We start from the raw sequence: 24333 nt of genomic DNA, 5'->3' as shown, positions 1-24333 counted from the left end.
GGCCATTGCCAAGGTCTTCTACTGGCAGCCACAGCACCTGCCAGAACACCTGCCTCTTCCTGCCCGGCTGGCCTAGGGGTGCTGACAGCTCCCGACTGCTGCTAGGACTCAGGGCACTGCCACTCCTTGATGGGTTCCCCAGTGCTGCCCACATTTTTGTAAACCATCCCTTGGTTATTAAACTCTCCTCATTGACCCCCCATTTGAATGTCATCTGATTTGTGAAAGTACAGGAAGACAACCTGGTTTTTAATTATCCCTGATTCCCCCACTCCTCTCTCCATCCTCCGAACCCCAGGAAGACAGATCCAGGCGGGGAGGCCAGTAGCTTACAAAGTTATCTTTATTGCTTTCTTACTGCCTCACAGAGTGTCAAGGTTGATCCCTTATGGGAATATGGCATTTGAGGAGATAAATACTTAGGTTGCCCCCTACTCAGCAGTAGGGGGAGGTTTAATAAAAATAGCAATATAATAACAATAATAATGACTGTGATCAATAATAAAATGCCCCTATGATCCCCTAATACACAGGTGGTTGAAGCTTTGAGAAAAAGGACCCTGCCCCCTTTCTGGGAAGGGCCAGTGTGCCTGGAGACCTGGAGGGTGCCCATCTCCCACCAAGTAGCCCTTATAAATACCCCTCATCCCATCCCTGTAGGAGTTATCTTCCTCCTGGACGGATTAGATGACAATGTCAGTTGGCTCCTGGAGCCCCTCCCTGTTCCCACCCCTACCAGCTCACCCAGAAAGAAGGTGCCTGGACATGTGCCTCCCAGTGCCCTCTCCCGACTCCACCACTTCCTCTGGTCTCTCTCTTCTCTGTTGCTTCTCCTTTATCCTTCTCTCCTCCTCTGGATGGCTTTCACCTCCTTCCAACCACTATCCCCTCCTCCTGCACTTGCTTTCCTCCCCCTTGCCTCTCTTACCTCCTTCACCTACATCCTCTCACATTCTCTATCTCTTCCTCTGGATCACAGCCTGCCTTTTCCACCCTGACTCTGAGCAGAGACTGGGATACGTCCCAACTCGGCCTCTCTGGGGGTTAGACAGTCCACAGCCAAGACCTCAGACTGCTCCCAGGGACCCAGCCCTCCTGTCCCTCATCTCTTACTCTTACTCTCAAGCTTCCTGGGGCTTGGCCCTGGAAATTAAAGCTTTGGCACAATCACCCCTGGACACCAGGGCAGAGGGGCCCCCAGGGTAGAAGGGGGCCATCCTATTCCCTGTGGCTAGCACAGGCTGGGGCTGGGAATGGAGGGGAAAGGTGGGACGGGGGCTGGGAGTCAAACCCCATCCCACCCACCCCAGTCCTCAGAACCCAGGCCAGCCTCCCCATCACTGCCCAGTCCAGGCCTTCCCTGAGTCTGAATTTCCACACATCCTGGACCAGCCAGGGTATGGCATTCCTCAAGCTCTTTGCTCCCTTGAGTCTCTAGGTCACGGGATTGGGGTGGGCCCCACTGGAAGGTGTCAAGGGGAACTCTTGGATTCAGGGGCTGGCGGGAGGCTCCGGGGCTGTTCTGAGACCTGGAGGGGAAAGAGAAGGAACACAGGGTAGAAAGAAGAAGGCAGGACTCTCCTCACTGGGCCGGTGCCTCGCAGAGGCTTCCCCAGGACCCACTGCCTGCTGCAGCTGGGCCCTCAGAGGCCAGATGTGCAGTGGGGTGGAGGTATGCAAGACTGAGGAAATCCTACTTAATCCTGGAGTCCAAATCAAAGCCCCTTTGTTCACTCACTCCTTTCTACATTCAATCAACAAAAATGCTTTACTCCAGGCAGAACACAAACTTGACCTCCATTATCAAGGAGCTCAGAGTTGAGGGAGGAAGACTGGTACCCAGATGACAACCACAGCACAGCAGAACTGACAAGGAGGGGGGTGGGGGCACCAAAGGTGGTGCCAGCCCCCGGGAGGCCCTGACCACCTGACCAGGCAGCCAAGTGGTCTTTGGAGAAGGTGATATTGGTGCAGAGCCTTGAAGATGGCCTGGGCTTTAATCAGGTTGAGGACAGGAAAGGGCATGCAAAACAGTGGGGATGGCAGTGGTAAGAACCTGGAGGTGTGAAAGACCTGGGCAAGTCCCAGGGCTTGGTGTGGCTGGAGCTGGGGTAGCAGTTGGAGCTGTGGTTGGAGGGTAAGTGAGAGCTTTCCCAGATCCTCTCAGCTTCCCCTGTCCCCAGCCAGATGGACTGCTCCCTCCCCTGACCTCTCACCCCTAGGCTGGGCCTCTGTTAAGAATTCCGAGAGCTCCCCTTCTGTGGTGCTCTCCCCGTGTGCCAGGCACTGTGCTGAGGTATCCTCACCTCATACAGGTCTCATGATAATAACCTCATTTTACAGGTGAGACAAGCTCAGGGAGGCTAGACACCTCACCCTGGTCCATACTGCTGGGACAGTCAGAGCCAAGATTCCCACCTAGGCTGACCTGCCTCCAGGCCCCTGATGGGACCTCCTAAGGGGTGAGACAGGTGAGAGTCAGCATCGCTTAGGATCCAAGGCAGGGACGGGCTCAGCATGTTCTCTGGCCTCAGGTCTTAGCACAGGGCCCAGCACAGAATAGAACTGCCTGCCTTTGAATGGGGGAAGAGAAAGCCCCTGTTAGCTCACCTGTATCAGGGAGGCTGCAGGGCTCAGAGATCCCTGGGGGCAGGACACGGATTCACTGGACAGAGATGTCCAAGGCTTCCTCTTCACTGTTCCAGGAGCAGGATGAGCAAGGGAACAAAAATCCAGGGTCAGATTTGTGGGGGTCCAAAGCGGGTGGAAACATAGGGGCGGGACGCAGAGGTAGTGGAGGCTGTGAAGCTGGGGCCTTACTGGGGTCCAGGTCTCCAGGGAGGCCATCACTGCTCATGGAGGCTGGGCGCCGAGAGGCCTCGGAGAAGCTGTGGGGCCGTTGTGGGCCAGAGCTGCGGGCACCTCGGCTCTTCTCTTCTGGAGCCTGTTGGGGGACAGTGTGGAGGGCTGGGACCAGGTCAAATGAACCTCAGTTGGTCCCCTTCCCGGACACGCTGATGCCCCGGGTAAGCAGAGGCGGGTGATTGGCTCAGCCTCACCGGGGAGGCTTGTGATTGGCTCCGGAGAACTCACTCTCACCAGGGGCAGGTCCTTGACGGTGGGCCTCCCTTCTGTAGGGCCCACGTGCACCAGGTGGTTGAAGTTGGTGGGCGTTGAGATGAGCTTGGAGCGCACAAAAGGGTCCTTCAGCATCTCCCTGAGGGTGGAAGGGGGTGAAGGGAGGGGTTTGACATGGGTGACACCGCCCCGCCCTCTCCTGGGGGTGGGGCTTGTGCTTCACCCCGCCCCCAATTCTCCGGAGGCCCAGCCCAGCCGCTGCACCACGCAAGCGCACCTGCGCTGCTGTTGCAGCTGCTCCTCCGACACTCGGAAGAAGAAGCGGCGTTTGCTCTTGGTACGGAACAGTTGGCGCCGGCTGTTGTCGGTGAGGTTGGGGATGTCGAACTCGTCCTTCTCTGCGGGAGAAGCAGAGCTGGGCCGTGCTCACAAGACCCCAGGGTCCCAGTCAGCTGGTACTCAGGGTCACACACCTCCCTGCCCCTCACCCCGACTCTCTCACCTGCCAGCGGGTTCCTGAGGTAGGTGAGGCGGACTTTCTCCGTGCCATAGAGGAACAAGGAGCCCTCTGGGTTCAGGGGTCGCACCTAAAGCAGGGGCAACAGAGGTCACACCACACTATCCGACTGTACCCCAGTCCAGCCCCAGGGTCTGAGCAGGCCCTCACCTTCTTGAGGGGCACCGTCTGGACCCATTCTGCTCTCCTCACATCAAACACATCGATGGCATTCTCGCTGAACACTGTCAGGTAGGGGGCTGCGTAACCTGCAGGGTGGGAAACTGTGCTGTGCAGCCCCAAGCAAGTCAGGCACCTCTCTGGGCTTGTTTCCTCCCTCTGTATCACAGGGCCCTGTGCGCTGTCACAGCACAGTAACTTCCATGCCCCTCCAAAGGTCCTTCTGAAGACTCCTGATTGCCCCACCCAACCTCCAAAGCAAGTCAGAGATAAGGATCACAGAGCACTCACTAAGCCGTGTCAGCCCTAGTTCTAGCCATGTTGCATATTTTTTCTCCTTTAATTCTCAAACAACTCTGGGCAGGTAGTAGTATCGCCCCTAACTTACAGATGAGAGAACAGAAACCATAGAGCTAAGTCACTGCCAAAGTCACTCTGTGGTGAGAGCTGGGAATTGGCCCCAGGCAGTCTGGATCCAACGCCTACACACTGAATGTCTGTGCTACACCCAACCCACAGGCCCTACCCCAGAAAAGCAATTGTTCGTGAACAATCTTTCTCTGTCCCTCCGTATCCTATCACACTAGCTACCTGTGGAGGTGCAGGACTCCCTCACTATCCCATTTATTAATTCCTCCAAACATTCATAGGCCCTGGGGTGCACTTGCCTGGGGCTGGGTGCTGGACATGATGAAGCACCAGCCCGAGTCCATCTGCAGGCCCCCAGTGCACCAAACCAGTCATTATAAGAAGGTGCTGAGAGCAAGGCAGAGATGTGAACAGAGGTAGGGGGGCAGAAAGGAGCAAAGGACCCATGGTGATAGGGGCAGGCAGAAGCAGGAATGCAGTGATAATAATGACAGTAATCATGGTGCCACTTATGGAGGGCCTACCAGCTCCAGGCCCTGAGCTGCTATGGGGGTGGGCTTGGCTAAGAGTTCACCAGAAACAAAAAGGAGAGTAGTTCAGGCAGGGGGAAGAGCATGAGCGAAGGCATGGGAGAAGACCTCCTGCAAGCCATGGGGGACAGAGCAGGGTGTGGTTGGACAGGGGGGTACACGCTGGCCTCCAACGCCAAGCTCAAGGGTCTGGGCAGGACCCTGTCTTCCTCCAACGTGGGCTACATCACAGGGGCCAGGCCCCACGCGGCCTGGCCCTCCACAGGCCTTACCCCAGCCCGTGGGCACTGCTGGCCACAGCAGCTCGTGGATGCGAGACTTGCGGCCGGCGCTGTCCACGTAGACCCCAGCAGTGGTGAAGAGCAGCAGGAACTCACTGAGGCTGAGCTCCACGGCGCCCAGCGCCTCACCCAAGCCCCCTCGGGACGGTGGCAGCTCCTCAGGTACCAGACCGGCCCCCAGCGCTAAGGGCGCAGCCTCGTTGAGCAGTGGGTAGAGGGTGAAGGTACCAGCCGCGCCCACGCACAGCCGGTCACCCAGCAGCCCCAGGCTCTGCACAGGTGCCGGGGCCTGCAGCTCGCGGATACGCCGCTGCCAGGGCCATGGGCCTGGGCCCAGTTGGTAGCAGAGCACCTGGCGCTTGACTGCGACACAGAGCACAGGGGTGCGGGCCTGTAGGATGCGCCCGGCAGCCAGGGCCTGGCAGCCTCGAGACTCAGGGATCTTGGCGCCTGCTGCCTCCGCATTCTCCAGCTCGGCCAGGGCAAAGAGGCGTACGCTGGGACCACGGCCACAGAGCACGACCAGCAGGCCTGCGGTGGGGCTCACGGCCAGCCGCTGCACCCGCCGGCACTCGCCCACCTGGAAGATGTCTGCAGAGTTGGCGAGGGAGAGTGTCACCGACAGGTGGCTGAGGAGCAGCCCAGTGCCCATCCTCCTTGTCCCTTGGGGCTGACCCACACCCATGCCCGCCCTGGCCCAGCCTGGCATGTACCATTGCTGTGCAGATGGATCACAAACAACCCCTCTTCGGTGCCCAGAGCAAGGCGTTCCCGGTCTGGTAGAGGGAGCAAGAGGTCAGGGGTCAGAGGGCCCATCCTGAGACAGGAGACTGGGCAGTCCGCCTGCCCTTGGCAAGCCTCAGTTTCTCCTGAGGACACAGAGACGGCAGTCCCACTGTCCCTGAATCACTGGCCCCTTCAGTCCGAGTCTGGACTGGCTCTAATGGGAAAGTACCATGGGGACACGAGTTGGGGTGAGTGGCCCCCCCACCCCGAGCTGTGGGATTTGGGGTAAGTCACGTCACCTCTCAGAGCCTTGGTTTCCCCTTATGTAAAGTGGGGATAATAATGGTACCTTTCTCACAGAGCTGCTGTGAGGCTGTGAAGAGATAAAGCAACGCAGGGTGAGTGTTAAGCTCACAGCAATCCCTGCTCAATAAATGCCCAGTCCCCCAGCTCCCAGCTGACACAGGGGACCTGGATGACGAGGGCACTCTCTCCCATGGCTCCTGTCCTGAGTGACTGCAGGAAGTCCCAGCCCACCAAGGCAGGGGCTTGCCAGGGCCTGGGGGCTGGGGGAAGCTGGGGGGGTCCCGCCTCCTCTCCTCTTCCCCTGCTGTCCATTATGGAGGCCCCGCTGAGCACAGGACAATGTGAGGCTCCCCCATGGTCCCCAGCTGCTGGTAAGAGAGCAGGAGCGGAACACTCCTTTATCTCTTACTAAAGCCTTTGGTCTTTTCACTTACTTGACATTCTTTGAGAAAAAGCAGAAAGGGATGTGCAGAGAAATGGGGTGGCAGAAGCCAGGCTCTCACCCCCTAGCCCAGGTCCCTCACACAGCCATGCCCAGGGGAGTGCTGAGGAGGACACACGTGCAAGAGTCCACAGCTCAGGGCTGCAGGGATTGGGCAGTGACAGTGGCCCTAGTGACCGGGCTCCTCCCCCAAGCCTGCCCCGGGCGGCCCCCTCAGCACGAGGCTCACCGATGATGGCGGCACAGAGTGTGTGGGGCAGCAGTGGCAGCCCGTTGTCATAGGCCTCCTTGAGCGTGTACACAGGCCGGGGCCTTGGCCGCGTGTCCCGCAGCAGCTGCTGCAGCTCACCCAGCACCTGCAGCCAGCACTTCCGCTCCCCCTCGCTCTCTGCCAGTAGCAGCACGGTGCACGTGGCAGGCGGCACTGTCAGCTGGGAGGCTGTCACCTATGGGGGGGGGGGACCCAGGCTGGAAGGCAGGGAGCTGAGAACCAGCCGTCTTTCCCACCCTCCTTCCATCAGTTGATGCTTATTAGCACTGATGTGGGCCCAGTGCAGTGCCAGGTGCTGTCATGCAACAGGTGGTGAGCCAGGTGGGGAGATCAGACAAGCACAGGGACAGCTCCAGAGCTCTGGGACTAGTGCCATAGAGGGGTAAGGACAGGGCCTCTTGGGAACACAGGGTGGGGCTCCCTAACCCAGGATAAGCAGTGAAAGACAACCTCCGAGCGGAAGAGACATTTCTGCTGGAGCCAGGGAGGGGGTGGGGGGTGAGAAGAATAACCAGGAATGCTGGGGGTGGGGGAGGGGCTGGCAGAATCAGAAACGTACGGCCTCAAGGTCACAGTCAGGAGCACCCTGAGGGTGATGGGGAGCCACAGAAGTGTCCTACATAAGGCCGAATCCAGCCAGCTTCATATATGGAGAACTCACCGCGCTGCAGGATGAAGCATAGCTACCCTGTCCAGAATGGAGGCTATTGTAGCCGTCCATGATGGGGCAAGGGGGGCTGGACGCAGGAGGCAGCCATGGAGATGGAGGAAATTGGCTGGAGTGGGGCCAACATAGAGGCGGGCAGAGGTCTGGCTCATCCTGCCCCCGAACTTACCCTAAAGATGCGTGGCAGGTCCCTGGATTGGGCGTGGATAACATCAGAGGCCAGGACAGGAATAGCTGAGAACTGGGGGTCCCTGAGAGGTTCATGGAGCAGGTCAGAGGTCACATGGCCCTGGCTGCCCCGTTGACCCACACATCCCCTGCCCAAAGCCACTGCCTGGCCCCCACCTCAGATCCAGTGCCTGCAGGAGGGCCCCGCTAGCTGGGCTGAGCCTTGGGTCTGGGGCATCGAACAGTAGCAGGCGTGAGTCACTGAGGGCAGCAAACACTCGCTGCCAGCCCCGACGGACACCTGAGGGCCGTGGCACCTGGGGGGAAGGCAGGTAAGGGACGGCCTGCCAGGCCCTCAGCCCACTCACCCATCCTCCCCCTCCCCCAGTGCCGGCTTACCGACAGGAATCCCTCGTAGGCAGTGCCCGTGCCCGTTTCGGGGTGCACTCCCAGGGCTGTGTGGAGGCGGTCAGGGGGCACGGGGCAGGGTGGGGCCTGTGGGGCACAAGTCGAGTGACAGAAGTAGCCACAGGCTGTGGGGAAAATGGGAGCCAACAGATGATGTGAGGCTGGGTGGGGACAGCCTGGGACCAGGACTCTGGGCATTCCCAGCCCCAGCTTCCCTCAGGCCATGGTGGCACCTGAGCTGTCACCAACTCCCCATAAAGTCAGAAAAGAAAAACAGAGTAAACTAACAGTGGGAAATGTTGACTGGGATGTGCCAGTGGTCTGGACTGAGAGAATCAGCCTGAGTAAGTCAGGATCAGGACCACTTTTCATTCCCTCCACCTAGCGGCTGTGGCTGGCGCACAGGAGGCGGGTGTGCAGGTGGGGCGAGGGGTCTCACCATCACAGCCCAGGCCCTGGCGGCCCAGGCCCAGCATCAGCGAGGTGCAGCGGAGACACTTGGTGGGGGATGGGAAGCTCCTTGGACGCATCGTGTGTGAACCAGGCTGGGGAGGGTGACATGCCCATTACCCATGCCTGACCACAGCCTCCCAGGGCCCCATGCCCCACCCTTGAGGCCACCCTGCGGTGTCCAGTGAGATCAGGGAATGAGCCAGGTGGCTGTGTGTGAATTCTGAGCCCCAGCGATCTGTGGTCATACTCAAAACTCATTGCCATCGCTGCCATTCCCAGTGTGGTCTGCTGGCCAGGAGGCATGTGGAGGGACCCAAGCAGATCCTTGGAAGCCTGGCAGAATGACTTGGTGCCCCCAACCCGCCCTGCCCCTCTGGGTGCTGACCTTTGCAGGAGGACCTTCTACAGGGGCGGTGTTAGCAGCAGGCGCTCTGGGGAACACAGCCTGCAGGGGAGGGCAGGCAAACAGGTGAGAAGTGTGCAGGCAGAGGGTGGAGGTGGGGCCCAGCACCCCAACTGTGGGTCTCCCGTCTGTCCTCACCCCCAGGCGCAGGCTGCGGCGGCCCTCTGGCCTCAGATCTGGCTCCACGCCAGGCCTCGGGGCCTCTCCTGAGATGCCAGAGTCTTTGGCAGAATCCTTCTGGGGAATGGGATGGGGGCAGAGTCAAGGCCTTTGTGTCCTCCCCAGGACTCCTCCCCAACCAGTCCCGCACCTGGTCTTACCTCTGTGCTCCGGAAGGACAGGAAGGGAATCAGGGAGTTTGAGGGCTTGGTGTCTGCAAACAGAGGGTGTGGGTCACTGGGGGTGGGGTCCCTGGCCCAGCCCTAACACTTGTTTCTGAGAAACCAGGGCCATCAGGGGCTTTGGTTTCCACCTCAGTAAAATGGGGAAATGACTGCAGGATGGGGGAGGGGGGTGGGCATACAGAAGGTGCTCGGTAAGTGCTAGCTAACAGATAGTGGGTTAAGCAGCAGAGACTGGAACTAACTCTTGTTTTCACAGCCCTGCAAGGTTATTGTGTGACCCCCTTGGTGACCTGGAGCGAAGGACTTGCTCCAGGACAGGCAAGAAGACGGCCACGTACCTCCCGGCCCACGGGCCCGCAGCTCCTCCCGGAGTGCAGCCAGCTCCTGCTGCAGGCCCTGGTTCTGCTTCTCAGCCTCCTGTAGACCACTGGGGAGAAGCGGGTGAGGGCTCGCCACAGGCCTCTGCATGGGTCGTGGGCCCCTCGTAGTGCCTGCCCCTAGTCTCACCTCTCAGCCCGCAGCTGGGCCTCCTGCACCTGCGTCAGCTGCTCCTGCAGGCCCTGCTTGGCCCGGATCTCAGCCTCCAGTGCTGACTGCAGCTCCAGCCTGGCCGAGGCCTCCATCTTCTGCAGCCGCCGTGCCTTCCACTGGTGATCCTGGTGGCCAGGGAGCACCAATATAAGATGCCCAACCCCCCAACCCAGCCTGGCCAGGCTCAAAGCCCCAGTGATGTGAGCTTAGGCGAGTCCCTGATCTTCCGTAAGCTCAGTGTCCCTACCTGTGGAGTGAGGCTCCCGGCACCCCTCCCCTCCGGGTCTCCACAGGGCTCACCAGCGGCCGGGTAGGGAGAGTCTGGGTGCCCACGTTCCGCAAGGACTCCAGCTCCTCAGCCATCTTGGTGGCCAGGGCCTGCAGATAGCCTCTTGAAACCTTCTCATCATTCACCCTGATTGGGAAGGGGGCTCACCGTCAGGGGCTGCACCATCAGCCCTGCCTGGGCCCAGCCCCCTCCCCTAGCCCCTTGGCACCCACCAGCTGAGGATGTCGGCAATCTGGGCCTCCCAGTTGCTCTCTGTCTCCCGCTGCTCACCCTCCAGCCTCTGCTTGCTCTGCTGCTCCCGTTCCAGCTCTTCCACCAGCTAGGGGTCAGGTGGGAAGGTGGGCTCAGCCCCCAGGGGCCCTAGCACCCCTGAGTCCCGCCTGTGTCCACCCTTCTCACCCAGCAGCTGCCTGCAGCCTTGGCAGCTCTGACCATCCACCCTGCCAGCTTCCTGTCTCTCCGGCCCTCTCCCTGCCCTGCTCACCCTCTCCTGCTCCTGGCTCAGCCGCTGGTTCTCCTCCTGTAGCCAGCTGAGAGCCTCCTCCTTCCCACTCGTCCTACAGGGAGAAGGATGACTTGATGACCCCCAGCTCAGGCCCTCACCCTGTCCCCTGCCCCAACGGCCCTGCTTACCCATGGCTGCGGGCCTGCTCCAGCTGCACACGCAGGGCAGCCACCTCCTGCCTCAGCTGTGCTTCCTGAGCCCCGCCCTCAGGCGTTCTTGTGCCGTTGGTCTCAGAGGCAGAGTGGACAGTCTGGAGGACACGGAGAGGGGTCAGGGCAGGGGCCCAAGAAGCCATGGTCCACCCTACCCCCGGAACACAGGCCTGGCCCTGAGGACCCTGAATGGGGTCAGGCCAAGAGAAGGGGGTAAGGCCTCACCACCTTGACTTGAAAAGATTCCCTCTCAAGGCTTTGTTCCCGCTGTCTCCGGAGCTGCGTCACCTCCTGGCTCAGTGTGGCCACCTGGGCTTGCAGCTGTGACAGGGCGCAGAGGCAGCCAGTGCTGAGCTCGTTCACCCCAACCTTCCACCTTGCTCTGGACTCTCGGGGTCTGCCAGCTGCCCTCGGAGTGGAGGCAGTGGACCCCTGTCCACACCCCCAAACCCCCGTTCCCTTCCTCAGGCCTTGGCTCACCACAGTGGGGGTGCCAAGGCATGTGGTATTCCCAGCACCTTGAACTCGGCTCCCTAGGCTGCCTCCAGCCACACCTGGAGTCACAGAGGCAGGACCCTGCTGCTGTCCCCACCCACTCCCATCACTCACCTCCCTCCGGGCATCCTGGGCCTCCTCCAGCTGGGAGTTCAGGGTGTGGGTCTGGTTGGCCGTGGCTGCCTCTCTCTCCTGGGCCTCCTGCAGCTTCCGGAGCAGCTCCTCCTGCTGCCCCTGGGCTCTGCATAGCTCCTGCTCCTGCGACTGCAGCCCTGCCCGAGCCTCAGCCAGCTCCTGGCGGGCCCACGTGGCAGGCAAGGCCTGGAATCAGGGCATGGACCTCCTCCACATCAAGCCCTGGGCCACTCACCCACTTCACTGAGCCTTACCTGGAGGAGCTGATCTCTCTCTTGCTGAAGGTCACTGTCCTGGTCTGGGCTACCAGCCGGGGGCCCATCCGTCTGGGACAAGGGGGCCTTGCTGTCCCTCAGCATCTCTGCCAGGAATTATCACTGAGACCCGCACATACTGACTGTCCCAGCTTCATCCGGGAACTCTACATGCATGGAACCCTCATCCCAGCTCATTTTCTACATGCAGACTCAGAGAGTTTAAGATACTTCCCCAAGATCACACAGCATGTACAGGGCAGGGGCAGGACTGGAACCCAGGTTGGACCCAGGTGTACTGGGAAAGCAGCTCAGCTTCCAAGGTGAGGGTAGGGGGAAAGAGACGGGGTGTGGGGAGTTACCTGACAGCTTGTCCTGTAGTGTCTGCACTTCCTTCTGTAACTGCTCCAGCTCCCGATGCTCTGATGAGGTCTGCAGAGCCTCTGTGGTGGGGGGCACCCACAGGTGAGGAGCTAGTCCTGCAGGTGCAGACCCCAAGGCAGACCCACCTGCCATGGCCCAGCTGGCTCCCCCCGAACCTTGGAGTTTCCAGCTCAGCTCTGCCTTCTCCTGCTCCAGACAGCGGAGACTCCGCTCCAGGGCAGCCAACTGCTCAGAACTGCTCTCAAGGCCCGGACTGAGGAGATCAGGGCAACATGAGTTGGCAGAGAACCACCCTCACAAGCTTCCTTCATTTTTCTGCATCCAAACATTCATTCATCCAAGAAACACCCACTACACACCAGCTCTGTACCCGACTCTGGGCTCTGCTGGGAAGAGAGAAATCAGACCAGGCCCCGCCCTTGGGAGGCCCCAGGCCGGTACCATGTGCAGCAACCCCAGGCAGTGAATCCAGGGCCCTCTGGGCCCTGGTTCAAACTCCGGCCCTGGCCCTTACAAGTGGTGTGACCTTAGTCACCTAACATATCAGAGTCTCAGTTTCCCTGCAGGAAAATGGAGGTGATGACAGGGCCTCTTCCAAGGGCTGTTAAGAGGACTCAGAGACATAGGCCCAGAGAGCCCCACCCCCAGCACATAGTGAGCGCTCCATGAGTGAGGGTCAGACTGCCTGCTTACACTTCGCAGCCCCTACTCTGCCAGGACATTGCTGCGGTTGCAGGCCAGCCCTACACATGGAATTGGGCTGAGAGCATCCTGCCCATTTTACAGAGGTATAAAGTGAGATTCAGGGAGCAGTACTAGGCTTCTGGCTTGGAGTCCAGTATACTCCCAGCCAGCCATGGAGGATCCTGTGAGGGCAAACTGTGGGTCAGGACCCAGAGGGGGCGTGGCTTCACCAGGACCTCGAGGACATAGGGGGTCATCCTGCTGAGGGCTTGGAGCACGCTTCCCGAGCCCCTGTCTCATGTAGACACCAGGTGGGCCATTCAGCCATTTTCCCAGAGTCCTGATGGACTACACTCCCAGTGTTCTCTGCCTAGCAGCCCCCAGCTTCCCACCAGGTGTGTGAGAACTAGGCTCACCTGCCTGAGGTATAGGTGAAGCCCACAAACGGCAGGTGGTGGCCTAAAAAGGTCCCGTGGGAGGGTGGTGGCAGGGTCCCCTGTAGGAGAGGAAGGAGAATCAGAGTCAAACAGGCCCAGCTCCAGGCAGAGGCTTGAGACTAAAGAGACCCCTTGGGTCTGGGCGGGCCAACCTCCTCCTGCTCAGGCCTCCCCCAAAAGACTATAACTTCCACAAGTCCTTGAGGCTCTGGCCTCCAGGTGCTGCTGGGAGTCTTTCTTACAGGATTTCTGGTTAACAGGATGAAACCTGTGGTCCAAAGACCATCACTTGGCACTACCTACCTCCGTGCAGGTGAACCATAACTCCCATGAGCCTCTGGGGTCTGAAGACGTCATCTCCAGCCCAGCAACTGCTTTGGGGAACTTTGCAGGGTGGGGGAAGGGTCCCACAGCCACTGAAGCTCAAGGCAGTTTTCCTACTATGGTGGGACCCGCCACTCACTGGATGGTTGAGGGTGTCATCATCCACATCGAAGTTGGAGGTGTCCATGGGCCCCCGAAGCTCGGGGATATAGGGGGCAGTGCTGGTTGCCAGCCGCTCCCAGTCCACGCCTTCGAAGAAGGGGTGGTTCCGGAAGTCGTCTAGCCCCCCGCGGCCCAGACGCTCCTCCTGGCGGCACAGCAGCTGGCGGATCAGGTCTCGGGCACTAGCTGGCACATCAGGCACATCTGGGGGGAACTGCAGGTGGTCCTGCAGGCCCAGGGGAGGGGTGCAGGTGAGCATCCAGGATCACACCCCAGCCCCACAGATACAAGAGCCCTGCCGCCCTCCCAGAACCCCAGGGCCAGGTGACCAGACCTCATGGTTCATGATCTTGCCATAGGTTTCCACTAGGGATTCAGCGTAGAAGGGTGTCTCTCCAAAGAGCAACTCGTAGGCACAGACCCCCAGGGACCACCAGTCGCACTGTGGGCCATAGTGGCCCTTGCCCTCCTCCATAGCCTGCAGGATCTCAGGGGAGATGTAGTCCGGTGTCCCCACTGCCACCGATGAATCCACCTGTGGGTGGTGGTGTTGATGACACCATAAAGACAGCTTCAGGCTTGGCTGGGCCTTCTGGCCCTTCCCCATGGCCCCGGGTCTGGACCTAGCACCCCTACTCCCTAGGGCTTGGCTAGCTTGGTGCCCCAACCCTGGCCCCTGGTCTAGCCCTTCCTTCCCTTGGGAGTCTGATGCCACCTGCACTAGGCCTGGTGCCTCTCATTCCCCTGGGAGCTCACCCAGCTGGGATCCCCTGCCCCTACCTGGGGCAGGGTCCTTACCATGCCACTGTTGTTGAGACGTAGGCAGGAGCCAAAGTCAGCCAAGCGGATGTGCCCGTTCATGTCCAACAGGACATTGTCCGGCTTGACATCCCTGGGGAAGGGCAAGACCCATGTGGGTGGATGTGTATTTAGGCACATGGCTGGGTGGGCACGTGCACACACTAGTATGTGTACGCTCATACATGTTCCTGCGTGCACCCGCAAGCAATGTGTTTGCCTGCGTGTGGAAGGGGGAAAGGATGGTGGCCAAGCATCCTGGCTCCCAAGAAGGAAGAGTGGTTAGGCTGGGGAGAGAGACCCATAAGGACAACCCTTGGAGGCAGCAGAGTGTGCTACGGGGGACACAGGAGTCAGACTTCCCAGTGCAACCCACAGCTTGGCCATCCACTGGTGAGGTCACCGTGAACCAGGTGTTACCTGTACTAAGCCCCGACTTCCTCATCTATAAAATGGGATGATAACAGCTCCCATCCCATCACATAAAGTTTTGATGTGAGAATTCAAAGGTATCATGCATATGAAGTTCCTAGCACAGGGCTTGGCACATATGTGGTCAGCTGTCAACAGAGGCTAGAAAGGGTAGCAGGGGCTTTGGGGGACCCACCTGTGGACATAGCCCAGCTGATGCAGCGAGTGGATGGCCAACACCATCTCAGCCAGGTAGAACTGGGCCAGTTCAGGCGGGAGGCGGTCCTCAAAGCGGCTCAGCAGAGTGAGGAGGTCTCCTCCAGCATAGTAGTCCATCACCAGGTACTAGATAGTGGCGGGCAAGGGGCAAGCATCAGATGGGGGGGTATGGTGGGCACTTGCCCCAGGGCCCTACCTCCCACCTGCCTCACAGGGGTCCTGCCTCTGGGAAGGCAGGGCCATTTCTCCCAGCAACTCTGGGTGGCCAGTTCCCAGCCAAAGCTTAGGCAGGAGGCTCCAGGCTGGAGCTGGAGGGGAGTGGAAGCCTCTTGGTCCCATAGGAGCGGTCTCTCTCCCCTTGGACCAGCACTTCTGACCACCAAAGGCCTCCTTCATCCTCAGGTAACTCCCCTCCAACCTTGCTGAGCATCCTCACCAGGTACTCCTCATCTTGGAAGGCATAATGCAGAGCGGTTACCCAGCGGCTGTCACCTTTCACCAGAACATCCCGCTCCTCCCGGAAACAGGCCGTCTGCAGCAGTTTTGGAGAACAGTGGGTAAGGGAGGGGGGTGGGATCAGAGCCCAGAAACCCCACCCACCCTTGCCAGCTCAGAGGATAAAAGAAGACTCAGTAAGTCTAGGAGCTCAGATCAAGGTCACTTGTGTGAGCCCAAGCCTGTGATTTACAGCTCTGGGCCTCAGTGTTATCATAAGGAAAATGAGAACAACTCTGCTTCTTCTAAGAGACTTATTGTGCGGAAGGGATAGGAGGACTCCTCGGCTGCTGGGGATGGATCCTCTGCTGTCTGGCAGCCATGCCCAGCCACCTCCTGTGCAGGTCCCCGAAACCAGGAGGCTCCCATTTGCAGGGCCCCAAAGTCCCACCAGACCCGACACTGACCTCTGCCCTCTTCAGCATCTCCCACTTGTGGAGCATTTTCATGGCAAAAATCTGTCCACTGTCCCTCTGCCTCACCACAGCGACCTGAGGCCACAGAGCACTGGGGTCAGGCCAGCCTGGGTGTGAACACCCTCCTCCCACCAACCCAAGGCCCTTTGCTCACCTCCCCGAAGGCCCCTCGGCCGATCACCTTCAAGATCTCAAAGTCATCTCTCTGTAGCCGCAGCTCTTTCACCTTCGCTACGAAGGGGCTGACTGAGAGCACATAGAGTGGGGCTCAGGGAGCCTGTGGGGAGGGCCCCAATTCCCTCTCACCTGGGAAAAGCCAGGAGCTTCAACTCCCATGAGGCCAGGGCAATAATGACCTCCCCAGGAATGGCCTCTGGCCAAGGGGTTGAAAGAGCAGCAGGCCCTTTGGCCATGATCCGGCAGCGTGGAAGGTGGGGTCCTGGCCCTGCTGACCACCTGGCCCTGGGATCTCCCTGAATCTACAGCTCCCTGGACCTCTGTCTCCAGACTCCAGGTGGACTTTACCCCAGGGGCTGATGGGACTTGTAGTCTTCCCTGGCCTGGGGGCTGACCCTGGCTGGCCAGGTCACCCTGGGACGATGGGGATACCGTTCCCACCTCCAGCTTACAGTGCTTGGCCCCCTAGCAGGACCAGGCCAGGGCCTGTCTTGGGAAACTGGACGGGCAACATTCCTTGTCCCCAGAGAGGCTTCTCTGCCACTGAGGAGCTGTGGGCCCTGGTCCCAGGACCCTGTAGGCACAGAGGTACCTGGCTAGGGTGAGCCTGGGGCGGCCCCGGAGGGCAGTTCGGTCACGGCTCTGCAGGACTCTGGGAGGACAGGCTCTGTGCTCCCCATGTGGGGCGTCCTCAGTCTGGACGCACAGAGAGGTCTGCCCAGGTTCTCACAAGACTAGAAAACAGGGCCAAAACACCTTTCCCTGGCGCCCGACGCTGGCACCTGAGAGTGTGAGCACTAAGGATCTCCTCCAGGCCTGACCGGCCCTACGACTCTGAGCCCGGCCTCCCTCTCTGGATGCAGATGCACCTGGCCAAGCACCTCCTCCTTCTCAGTCCCTGACTCTCCCAGGAGGGACATCTCTAGCCACTCCCAGGCCCTTCCCAGGACTGGAGGAGCCACAGGCCTGTGGGAGGGAGTGGGGTCCTGGAGGCTTAGGGGGGTGAGAGTGAGCAGCAGGGGTCGGGGGCAGCTGCAGTCTGGCTCCCTGCCTCAGTTTCCCCCTGCCAGCAGGTAAACTCCCTGCCAGTTGGGCAGGTCTGTGGGTGGGACAGAGAGCTGCTCCACAGGTTTATCAGGCAGAACCCCCGCAGCAGAGGTGGTGTGGAAAACTCAGTACAGAAATTAATTGTCTTTCCTGGGCCCGTGTGCGTGGCTGGGGAGGAGCAGCCACGGGCCTCCAAGGGGATCCCAAGGCCAAGGCAACTACCCATCAACCGGACAGGGGCCAAAGCCAGGGACCCATAGCAAGACACCCTCAGGAAAGGTTGCCCAGTCCCCTTGCCTCGCCACAGGGATGGGGGCTCTGGGCAGGAGTAGGTACAAGTTGGGGCAGGAGCAGAGTGAGTCACCACCCTAAGAGTTACCTCGGGAGATGTCAACAGACAGGGGTCCAAGACAGAGGTGCCAGAGGCAGGCAGGGAGGAGCGCACGTGTGCGTGGGCATCACAGTGAGTGATGACAACATGGTCAGACACACACACATAAGATGCAGGAGTCCCGGGGAGATGGGCAGGCAGCAGAGGCAGAGGCCTGCTGACTGCCTTCACCCTGGAGGAAAGGGCTGGGGCTGGGGCTGGGGAACACACTGGCATGTCTCACAGGCCCCCAACTGTGCCAGGCCAGGCTTGTGTCTGCCCAGAGCTCAGGAGTGCCAGGAATGCTAGTCACCCACTGGGCAAACACTTGCCTCACCCCGCCCTCCAAGCTAGGCCCCCATGCTATCCCCCTAGGTCCTGGACAGGTGTAACCAGGGAACCCTGGGGCTGGCGCCAGTGCCCACACTGTGTTCAGGATCACCCAGGGCCAGCCACTCCCAGTGACTCAGATGAGTCAACCCCAGAAAGGGCTGCAAACCCACCTCCAGCCTGGCCCCCCAGCCCTGGGGAACAGCCCTCAGGAAGCCTGACTAACTGCTTGCGCACAAAGGGCCTAGGGTTGGTTCCTGTGTCCAGTCTGGGTGGTCTTGTGTGCGGCGGAAATGGAAGTGTGTGTGTGTGTGTGTGTGTGTGTGTGTGTGTGTGTGTGTGTGTGTTGGAAGTGGAGGATGCCTGCAAGTAAACAAGTATGTAATAGGCAGCATGGGTGGGGTGGTGAACAGGGTTCCCTGGGTCTCTCCAGGGGGTGCATGTGAGCGTCTCAGTGTGTCTGTGTGGAATGTGGGAGACTGAGAAAGCATGTGTGTCAGTGGGTCACATGCACAGGGGTCTGCGTGTCAGACAGTGTGTTCTCACCGGTCATGAGGTGTGACTTCTGAGCGAGGAATCCTGGACGTGACTGTGTGGAGTGTGTATTGTGTACATGTGTCTGGGGTGTATACTTGGGACTAAGTTTCTGCGTGTCTGTGTGAGATGTGTGTTGTGCACACGTGCCAGGTTCTGGGACTGGAAACAAGTGTGTGTGTGAATCTGAGTGAGGGTAAAGTGTGCAGGTGACCTAGAGGGCTTGGGGTCCGGTGGCATGTATTAGGGTCAGTGCGGGCCGTTTGTAGGGGGTAATTCGTGGGAGTGCGGCTCCCTGCGGGAGGGTCTGTGGGCGTGGAGCACGGAGGGAGAGGCTCCTGGCGCGGTGTCCCTCGGGCCACCCCCCATGGTCCCGCCCGGGGCACTCACCCCAGCTCAGGAACTGCGCCACGTTGCGCTCCCGGCGCAGGGGGGCGCTGCTGAGCTCGTGGTGCAGCCCCAGCAGCAGATCCAGGAGGCCGTCGAGCCCCGGGCCGCCGCCGGCCTCGCCCCGTGCCAGCCGCTCCAGCGCGCGCAGCCGCCGCTCCATGGCTGCGGCCGGAGCCCCAAGCCCGGGCTAGAGTCGGGCCGCCCGCATGCCCGCCCGTCGGTCCGTCTGTCTGTCTGTCCACGGGTCCTTTCGTGCGTCCTCCCCCCACCCTCCCGCCCTCCCCGCTGTCACCTTCCTCCGCTGCCGCCTGTGCGCCCTCACCTGGGCGCCCCGCCCCGCCCTCCGCCCCGCCCCCCGACGGACGGGCAGGTGTGTGCCGGCCAATGGGAGACGCAACTGGAGGTGAAGGTGGGAGGGCGGAGGCGCGCGGGGGCGGGGCCAATTCCCGGCCAGGAAGTGGGGGGGCGGGCCCTGAAAAGTAACCCCTGGGCGGGGCGAAGCAAGGAGAGGGGTCCAACTCCCGCCGGACGGTAGCCCAGATCCTTGCGCGGCCCCAGACCCACCCCTACCGGGGTTCTCGCCGCGCCCTATCCTAGGTGGGGGATGCCCGGGGCACTGTAGCTTCCCTAGCCCCCTGGGATAGGGGCCGTCTCTCAGCGCGGGGAGAGGGGCTGGGGACGCCCGCGGCCCCGGAGCCGGATGGGAGTTGTAGTCCGTTCCCTCCCCGGGATGCCGGCCGCTCGGCACCCTTCTCCAAAAAACTCGCTAGTTTCTGATTATATTTTGCTTGCATCGTTACAGCCAACCTGGGTAGGTGAGGCAGGGAGGGTTAAACCCATTTGACAGATGGACACACTGAGGCTTGGGAAGGACGAAGGTGAATCGAGTGGCTTAGGGTTAGGAAGCCCCAAAAGCTAGACCCTGGAGTGGGGCCGGTGTGGTAATTCCACCATAAGGCTTTTTATGCCTAGGCAGGAGCAGGGCCTGTGGCCCGCCTGGAACGTGAGGGCCAAAGAGGTCCAGGCTGGGCTGGAGGAGGTGGGAAAGGGGAGGGACTGACTCTGTCCAGTGGTATTTCTGATTGCCCAACTGTCTCCAGCTGGACCAGACGCCTTGGAGCTGTGGGGCTGTCCAAGAGGAGGGATCAAAGGGTGGGGCATTTTAGTGGCTTTAGACAACAAATTCTTCCATTAAAAGATCTGTTTGGAGATGTGCCTCCTCCCTCAGATGGGGACCTTCTTGAGTCCAGACAGGGTTAGTTTCGTGACAAAATTCTTGAACTAAGCATCCCTGGCAGCACACAGGGGACTTCCCGACGGGTCTCACACTTGATCTCCTCAGAGACCTGCCCTGTGGCTTCACAGGCCCGAGGTCTGTGCAATGGGCTGTCTCACCCAAGGCGGTCAGGTTAGGGAAGGGAGGCCAGGATTCCAACCCAAAGCTGGGGATGCTGTCATTGCCTCTGTGACGGGAGGGGGGTGGGGATGGTGTGTTGAGCCCTCCTGGCTCTCACCTGAAGCGTTCTAGGCCCTCCTTAAGGGGGCGGGGCCGGGGTGGGGCCCACGGGAAAGATTCCCTCCCTCTGTGGCCACAGGAGGGCGCCAGAGACCAGAGTAGGGCCAGGTACTCAAGCTGTGAGCAAGTTCCTATTTCCTGGGGAACAGGAGGGAAAGGGTCCTGGGTAGGAAGATGGGCCATTCCTCTTCTGCCCTTCTTGGACACCCTGATCCCTCACCCCCACCCCACCACAGTCCCCAAGGGTCAGTAGTCAAGAGCCAACTGGTGAGGACTCTGTGTCTCACCTAGGTCACTCCCTGTGTGATCCTTAGCCTCTCTGAATGTCAAGTTCTCAACAAGTCTATCCCCTGCCCTTCGGACTCTGTCCCACATAGTACAGCAGAGGGGAAACAGCCCTCGACAGCAAAAACAGCCCGGCTGGAGTCTTCATGGGGCAGAGCTGGGACTGGCCCTTGATTCTATTTGGTCCTGTATTTGGCTTTGTCATGACCTTGTTCCAAGCCTCAGTTGCCTTGTCTGTAAAAGGAGGTTGGGCTCCCTGCATTCCTTTCCTATGCAGTTGTAAGGTCAGAATGCCCCTTGGGACTCAGTCTGTACCTGAACTCCTGCTCCAGCCTCAGTGAGCAGCTAGTCCCCCAGCTCTGCTGTCAGAAGAAGTTCCAGCTCTTGGCCCTGCTTTGCCCCAAGGAGATCTATTCTCTGATCCAGCGGTGTGTGGCAGGGACCCTGGCCCAGCGGGTGGGTACTCTGCAGATGAGTGAGTCTGAGCAGGAGAAATCCACCACCCCTCTTCTCACCAACCTCCTCATTCACACTCCTCCGGTCACTGCTTTCTGGAGACCCACTCAGGTACAGGGCCAACTGCCCCCTCCAACCTCCCAGCCCACCTAAGCCCCTTCGGCATTGAGGTGCTGGCACTAGCTCTTACCCAGCCTTGAGGGGTAGCAGATCGTGGTGATTACACCACCTCACATTTCTCTGGTGCTTCCTAGCATTTCAAAGTGAGTGCAGATCTGTTATCTTCACCAGGGCCCTGCCAGAAGGAGGGAGTTATTATTGCCCTCCCTCTGTTAACAGATTGATACCTTGAGGCTGGGGTGGTGGGTAGTGGGTTGTGCCAGGTTCCAGGCCTAGGCCAGTGCCTGGCAGCAGAAAGGCAGTATATGGCATCCAGCCCCTGGGGACAAGGAAAAGGGAAAGGCGAGACTATGGTGGACTTGATGTATGTGGGCTTCTGAGGAGGGTCTTAGATGGTGAGAAAAGGAAACTGTCAGTTTAACAACTGACCCAGGCCTAGCAGAAAGAGGACAGTTCAGATAAAGGGGACCCCAAAGAGGTGGAAGGTGAGAGCCCAGTGCAGGTGAGTAGCAGGAAACTCGGGTTTCTTGACTCCTAGAGCACAGCCTTCTGAGTCTGTGTCTGGGAGGGGTCCAGACACAAGGCAGGCTTTGGGGTCGTTCACATCCACACCCACACCCAAATCTTAGGTGTCGTGACCCTGGTCTGTGGTTCCCCTTTCCCCAAGGTCGAGGTTCAGCCGCCCATGGCTGAGGATGAGCCTTTCCCAGCTGTGCCTCCTGAAACTGCTCTCAGCAGATGGTCCTACAGGGCTCCTGCCCTTGGCCACAGCAGAGGTGCAGCGCCCTACTCTGCCCCAGGGAGTCAGAGGATAAGGAGAGGCCGGCCTTGGGATCAGACAGCCCTGCCTCCTGTTCACCAGGCATGTGGCCTCTCGTGAGCGACTTCCTCTCTTTCTGGGTCTCAGTCTCTGTGCACAATGGAGAACTGCGCCAGCTCAGGTGTGGGGGACAAAGGGTACGTGGACTGGCCTCCAGCTGTGGCTGGAGCAGGCCCCTAGGAGGGGCATGTGATTGGAGGGTGCAGGATTGTAGAACTGCAATCCTGCTCAGGCCTCTGGTTTTATTTAAATATATCAACTGCAGTGGCTTGGGGGAGGGGCTGATGCAGATGGTGGGGTTGAGGGTCCCTACTCCCTAGGCTAGTCTTTGGCAGCCCCACAAGCCCACTCCTCTGCCCACAGCACACCAGGGGTGTGTCCTTTGAAAAGTCCACGCTCCAAATGGGTGGACATATGGTGATTTCATCATCCTGGCTTTTCTTCCAAAAACCTTCCCTGCTGCTCCAACACGCCATAGGGGCTCCCACGCTCCACAGCCACAACGGCTGCAGCCCCATGTGGTTTTATAATTATCAATCCTTCTGGGCGCACTGGAAGCCAAGCCCAAGCCCCCTCAGCCACCACCCCTCTGGCCCTTGGGCGCCACCAAGTCTGCACTCTGCTCCAGGGAAGGGTGGGTCCCACTTGCTTTGTTCTGAGAGTTGGGTGGGGTGCTGGGCTCTGTGCAAGACCCTCACCCAACCCTGATCAGCCTCCCTGAGGTACTCAGGAAAGGCGGCTGCCCAAGCTGGGCACACAGGGACCCTGCCTCCAGGAAGCAGGGGTCACTGTCTGCATTCAGTCCTGAGGAAACAGATCGAGAGGGGAGAGGATGGCTGAGTTCCCTCAAGTGGCAGCTCTGGATTCGAACTCCTGCCTGTCTGCCCTGAGGCCTACCCTCTGTGTGCTTTCCAAGCCAGCTACTTTGAATCCTGAGGGGCAGGACTTGGTGGAATTCCTAACCCTGTCACAACCTGGTGACCTTGTCTGTGGGCAAGTCCTCTGACCAGCCCATTTGAGATAAGAGGGCACTGAGCTGGATTCATGGTTAACTTTTTTGTTTATTAAGGAGCAGAAGAAATGTTTATTGCTCTCACATGGAAGGTCCATGTATAAAAGAGCCGCTGTGTGAGGGCCCAGAGGGTGGGCCCTGGTATCTGAGGTATCACGTGGGCAGATTGCCACAAGTTCTCCAACTTCAGAAGCTCTGGTGGAACCTGGTCCCGTGCCCCAGACCAGCCTCGGAAGAGGGGGCCTTTCACCCAGGATCCTGGCCAACTAGGGACCTGGGGAGAAGGCAAGGGGCAGGGTCTGGCCCCCCACAGGGATACCTTAGTCCATACCCACTGGCCACACCTCATCATGGCGGAGAGAAGACTCCCCCACAACCTGTAAAGCCAAAACCAGGGCATGAGATCTGGGGCAGATGTGTGCCCGTGGCCCCTCTTCAAGCCTCTGGTCAGCAGTCACTTCCTGGGTCAGCCACCATAAGGATGAGGGGCCCAGGGAGGGGGGCCCAGGTGTCCCACAGTGCAGGGGCAGAGCAAGCCGGGCAGGGGTTCTCACACTCATGTCTCAAGAGGACCCTTACGTCTTGTGTTTTCTTTGTGCTCTGACAGCTTGAAGGAGCCTGCTCTGCCTCTTCAGTGACCTTGGAAATTGAGGGGCTGCCCCCAGCTTCCAGGGCCCCAGACTGCAGTGACAGCATTTAATCTTCCATGTGTGTTTCTCAAATCTGAGTCTAGAGCTGCAGACTTCAGGAGACACAGTGAGCTCTGGTTTTCCTTTTAAAGGGTATTTTCCATTAGAAACAGTGAAGCGCACATTCTGGAGTTGGGCAGACCATGGTTTGAATCTTGTCCTGCTGCACTTGATCTTCCAGCTCTCCTGAGTCTCAGGTTCTCAGCTGTGAGTTGGAGAGGACGCTGAGCTCTCAGGTCACTACGGTCAGGGTAAACCTAGCACAAAGCAAACGCTCTGAGTGGTGCAGGGAGGGCTGGGGAGCTCCTGCTGCCTCACTCATCAGACCAGATGCCCACCACCTGGGCTGGAGCACAGTGCCTGGTCCTCAAAACCCGCAGGCAACTGTTCACGTCCTGCCTTTTGCCCCAAGTGTGCCTGGAGCAGTCTCCACCCAATCGCACCTTAAATCCACACCCTTCCATGGCGCGTTGGCTCCCAAGTTGTCACCCTCCTCTCTGCGGGCAAAAACAGTCCCCTATCTGTGACATAGGCTGGGCCAACCCTTTGTATTTTTGTCGCTGGTGTTATCTGCTTGGTCTGCCTTCAAAGTACTGGCTTCCCTGTCTCTAAACAACCCTGGGGCCAGCACGGAGCCCAGTACACCCCATCTGCTTGATACCTCCCAGTGCCCAGAGCCCTGTGGGCACCCACCTGTCTGTCTATGGCTGGGGCAGAGCCCAGGTTGGAGAAGATGCTGTGAAGATGGTCGTAGGCAGGCACCTCCTCCCTTAG

General features: G+C 59.7%; 1 protein-coding gene across 7 annotated transcripts; it reads right to left on the bottom strand.

Annotated features, from left to right (window-relative positions):
- Positions 1–325: 325 nt before the first annotated feature.
- CDC42BPG (CDC42 binding protein kinase gamma) lies at positions 326–18930 on the bottom strand. Of its 7 annotated transcripts, none has more exons than XM_031448564.2 (38): positions 18662–18930; positions 15968–16059; positions 15805–15888; positions 15339–15434; positions 14880–15028; positions 14273–14366; positions 13809–14009; positions 13452–13700; positions 12968–13047; positions 12023–12120; positions 11846–11926; positions 11484–11590; positions 11209–11388; positions 10825–10920; positions 10576–10697; positions 10427–10499; positions 10155–10261; positions 9954–10068; positions 9630–9778; positions 9461–9549; positions 9099–9151; positions 8917–9015; positions 8761–8820; positions 8362–8467; positions 7914–8047; positions 7692–7831; positions 7516–7597; positions 6638–6854; positions 6010–6033; positions 5648–5710; positions 4926–5525; positions 3746–3843; positions 3581–3665; positions 3356–3476; positions 3094–3217; positions 2821–2944; positions 2611–2696; positions 326–1529 (listed from the first exon to the last, which is right to left on the bottom strand). In XM_031448564.2, exons 1-38 carry the CDS (start codon positions 18819–18821, stop codon positions 1473–1475), a joined length of 4695 nt encoding a protein of 1564 aa, XP_031304424.2. In that variant the 5' UTR covers positions 18822–18930; the 3' UTR covers positions 326–1472. The 7 variants fall into 7 exon arrangements, with proteins under 7 accessions (XP_031304424.2, XP_064348223.1, XP_064348222.1 ...); XM_064492153.1 differs by having other exon boundaries at positions 3100–3217; XM_064492152.1 differs by having other exon boundaries at positions 8917–9012.
- Between the last annotated feature and the right edge of the window lie 5403 nt (positions 18931–24333).

The sequence above is a fragment of the Camelus dromedarius genome, chromosome 12 (assembly GCF_036321535.1).
Source record: "Camelus dromedarius isolate mCamDro1 chromosome 12, mCamDro1.pat, whole genome shotgun sequence".
NCBI lineage: Eukaryota > Metazoa > Chordata > Mammalia > Artiodactyla > Camelidae > Camelus > Camelus dromedarius.
The sequence above is the reverse complement of the archived record's forward strand: the minus strand, read 5'-3'. Positions and strand labels throughout refer to the sequence as shown.

Excerpts from the sequence above, each read along its gene's own strand:
- CDC42BPG (XM_031448564.2), bottom strand. The coding sequence starts at position 18,821 with ATGGAGCGGCGGCTGCGCGCGCTGGAGCGGCTGGCACGGGGCGAGGCC. Across the intron at positions 6,855-7,515 it reads ACCTGCCACGCATCTTTAGG|GTGACAGCCTCCCAGCTGAC; the intron begins GTAAGTTCGGGG and ends CCCCCCCCATAG. Across the intron at positions 2,697-2,820 it reads CCCTGGAGACCTGGACCCCA|TGAAGAGGAAGCCTTGGACA; the intron begins GTAAGGCCCCAG and ends CTCCTGGAACAG.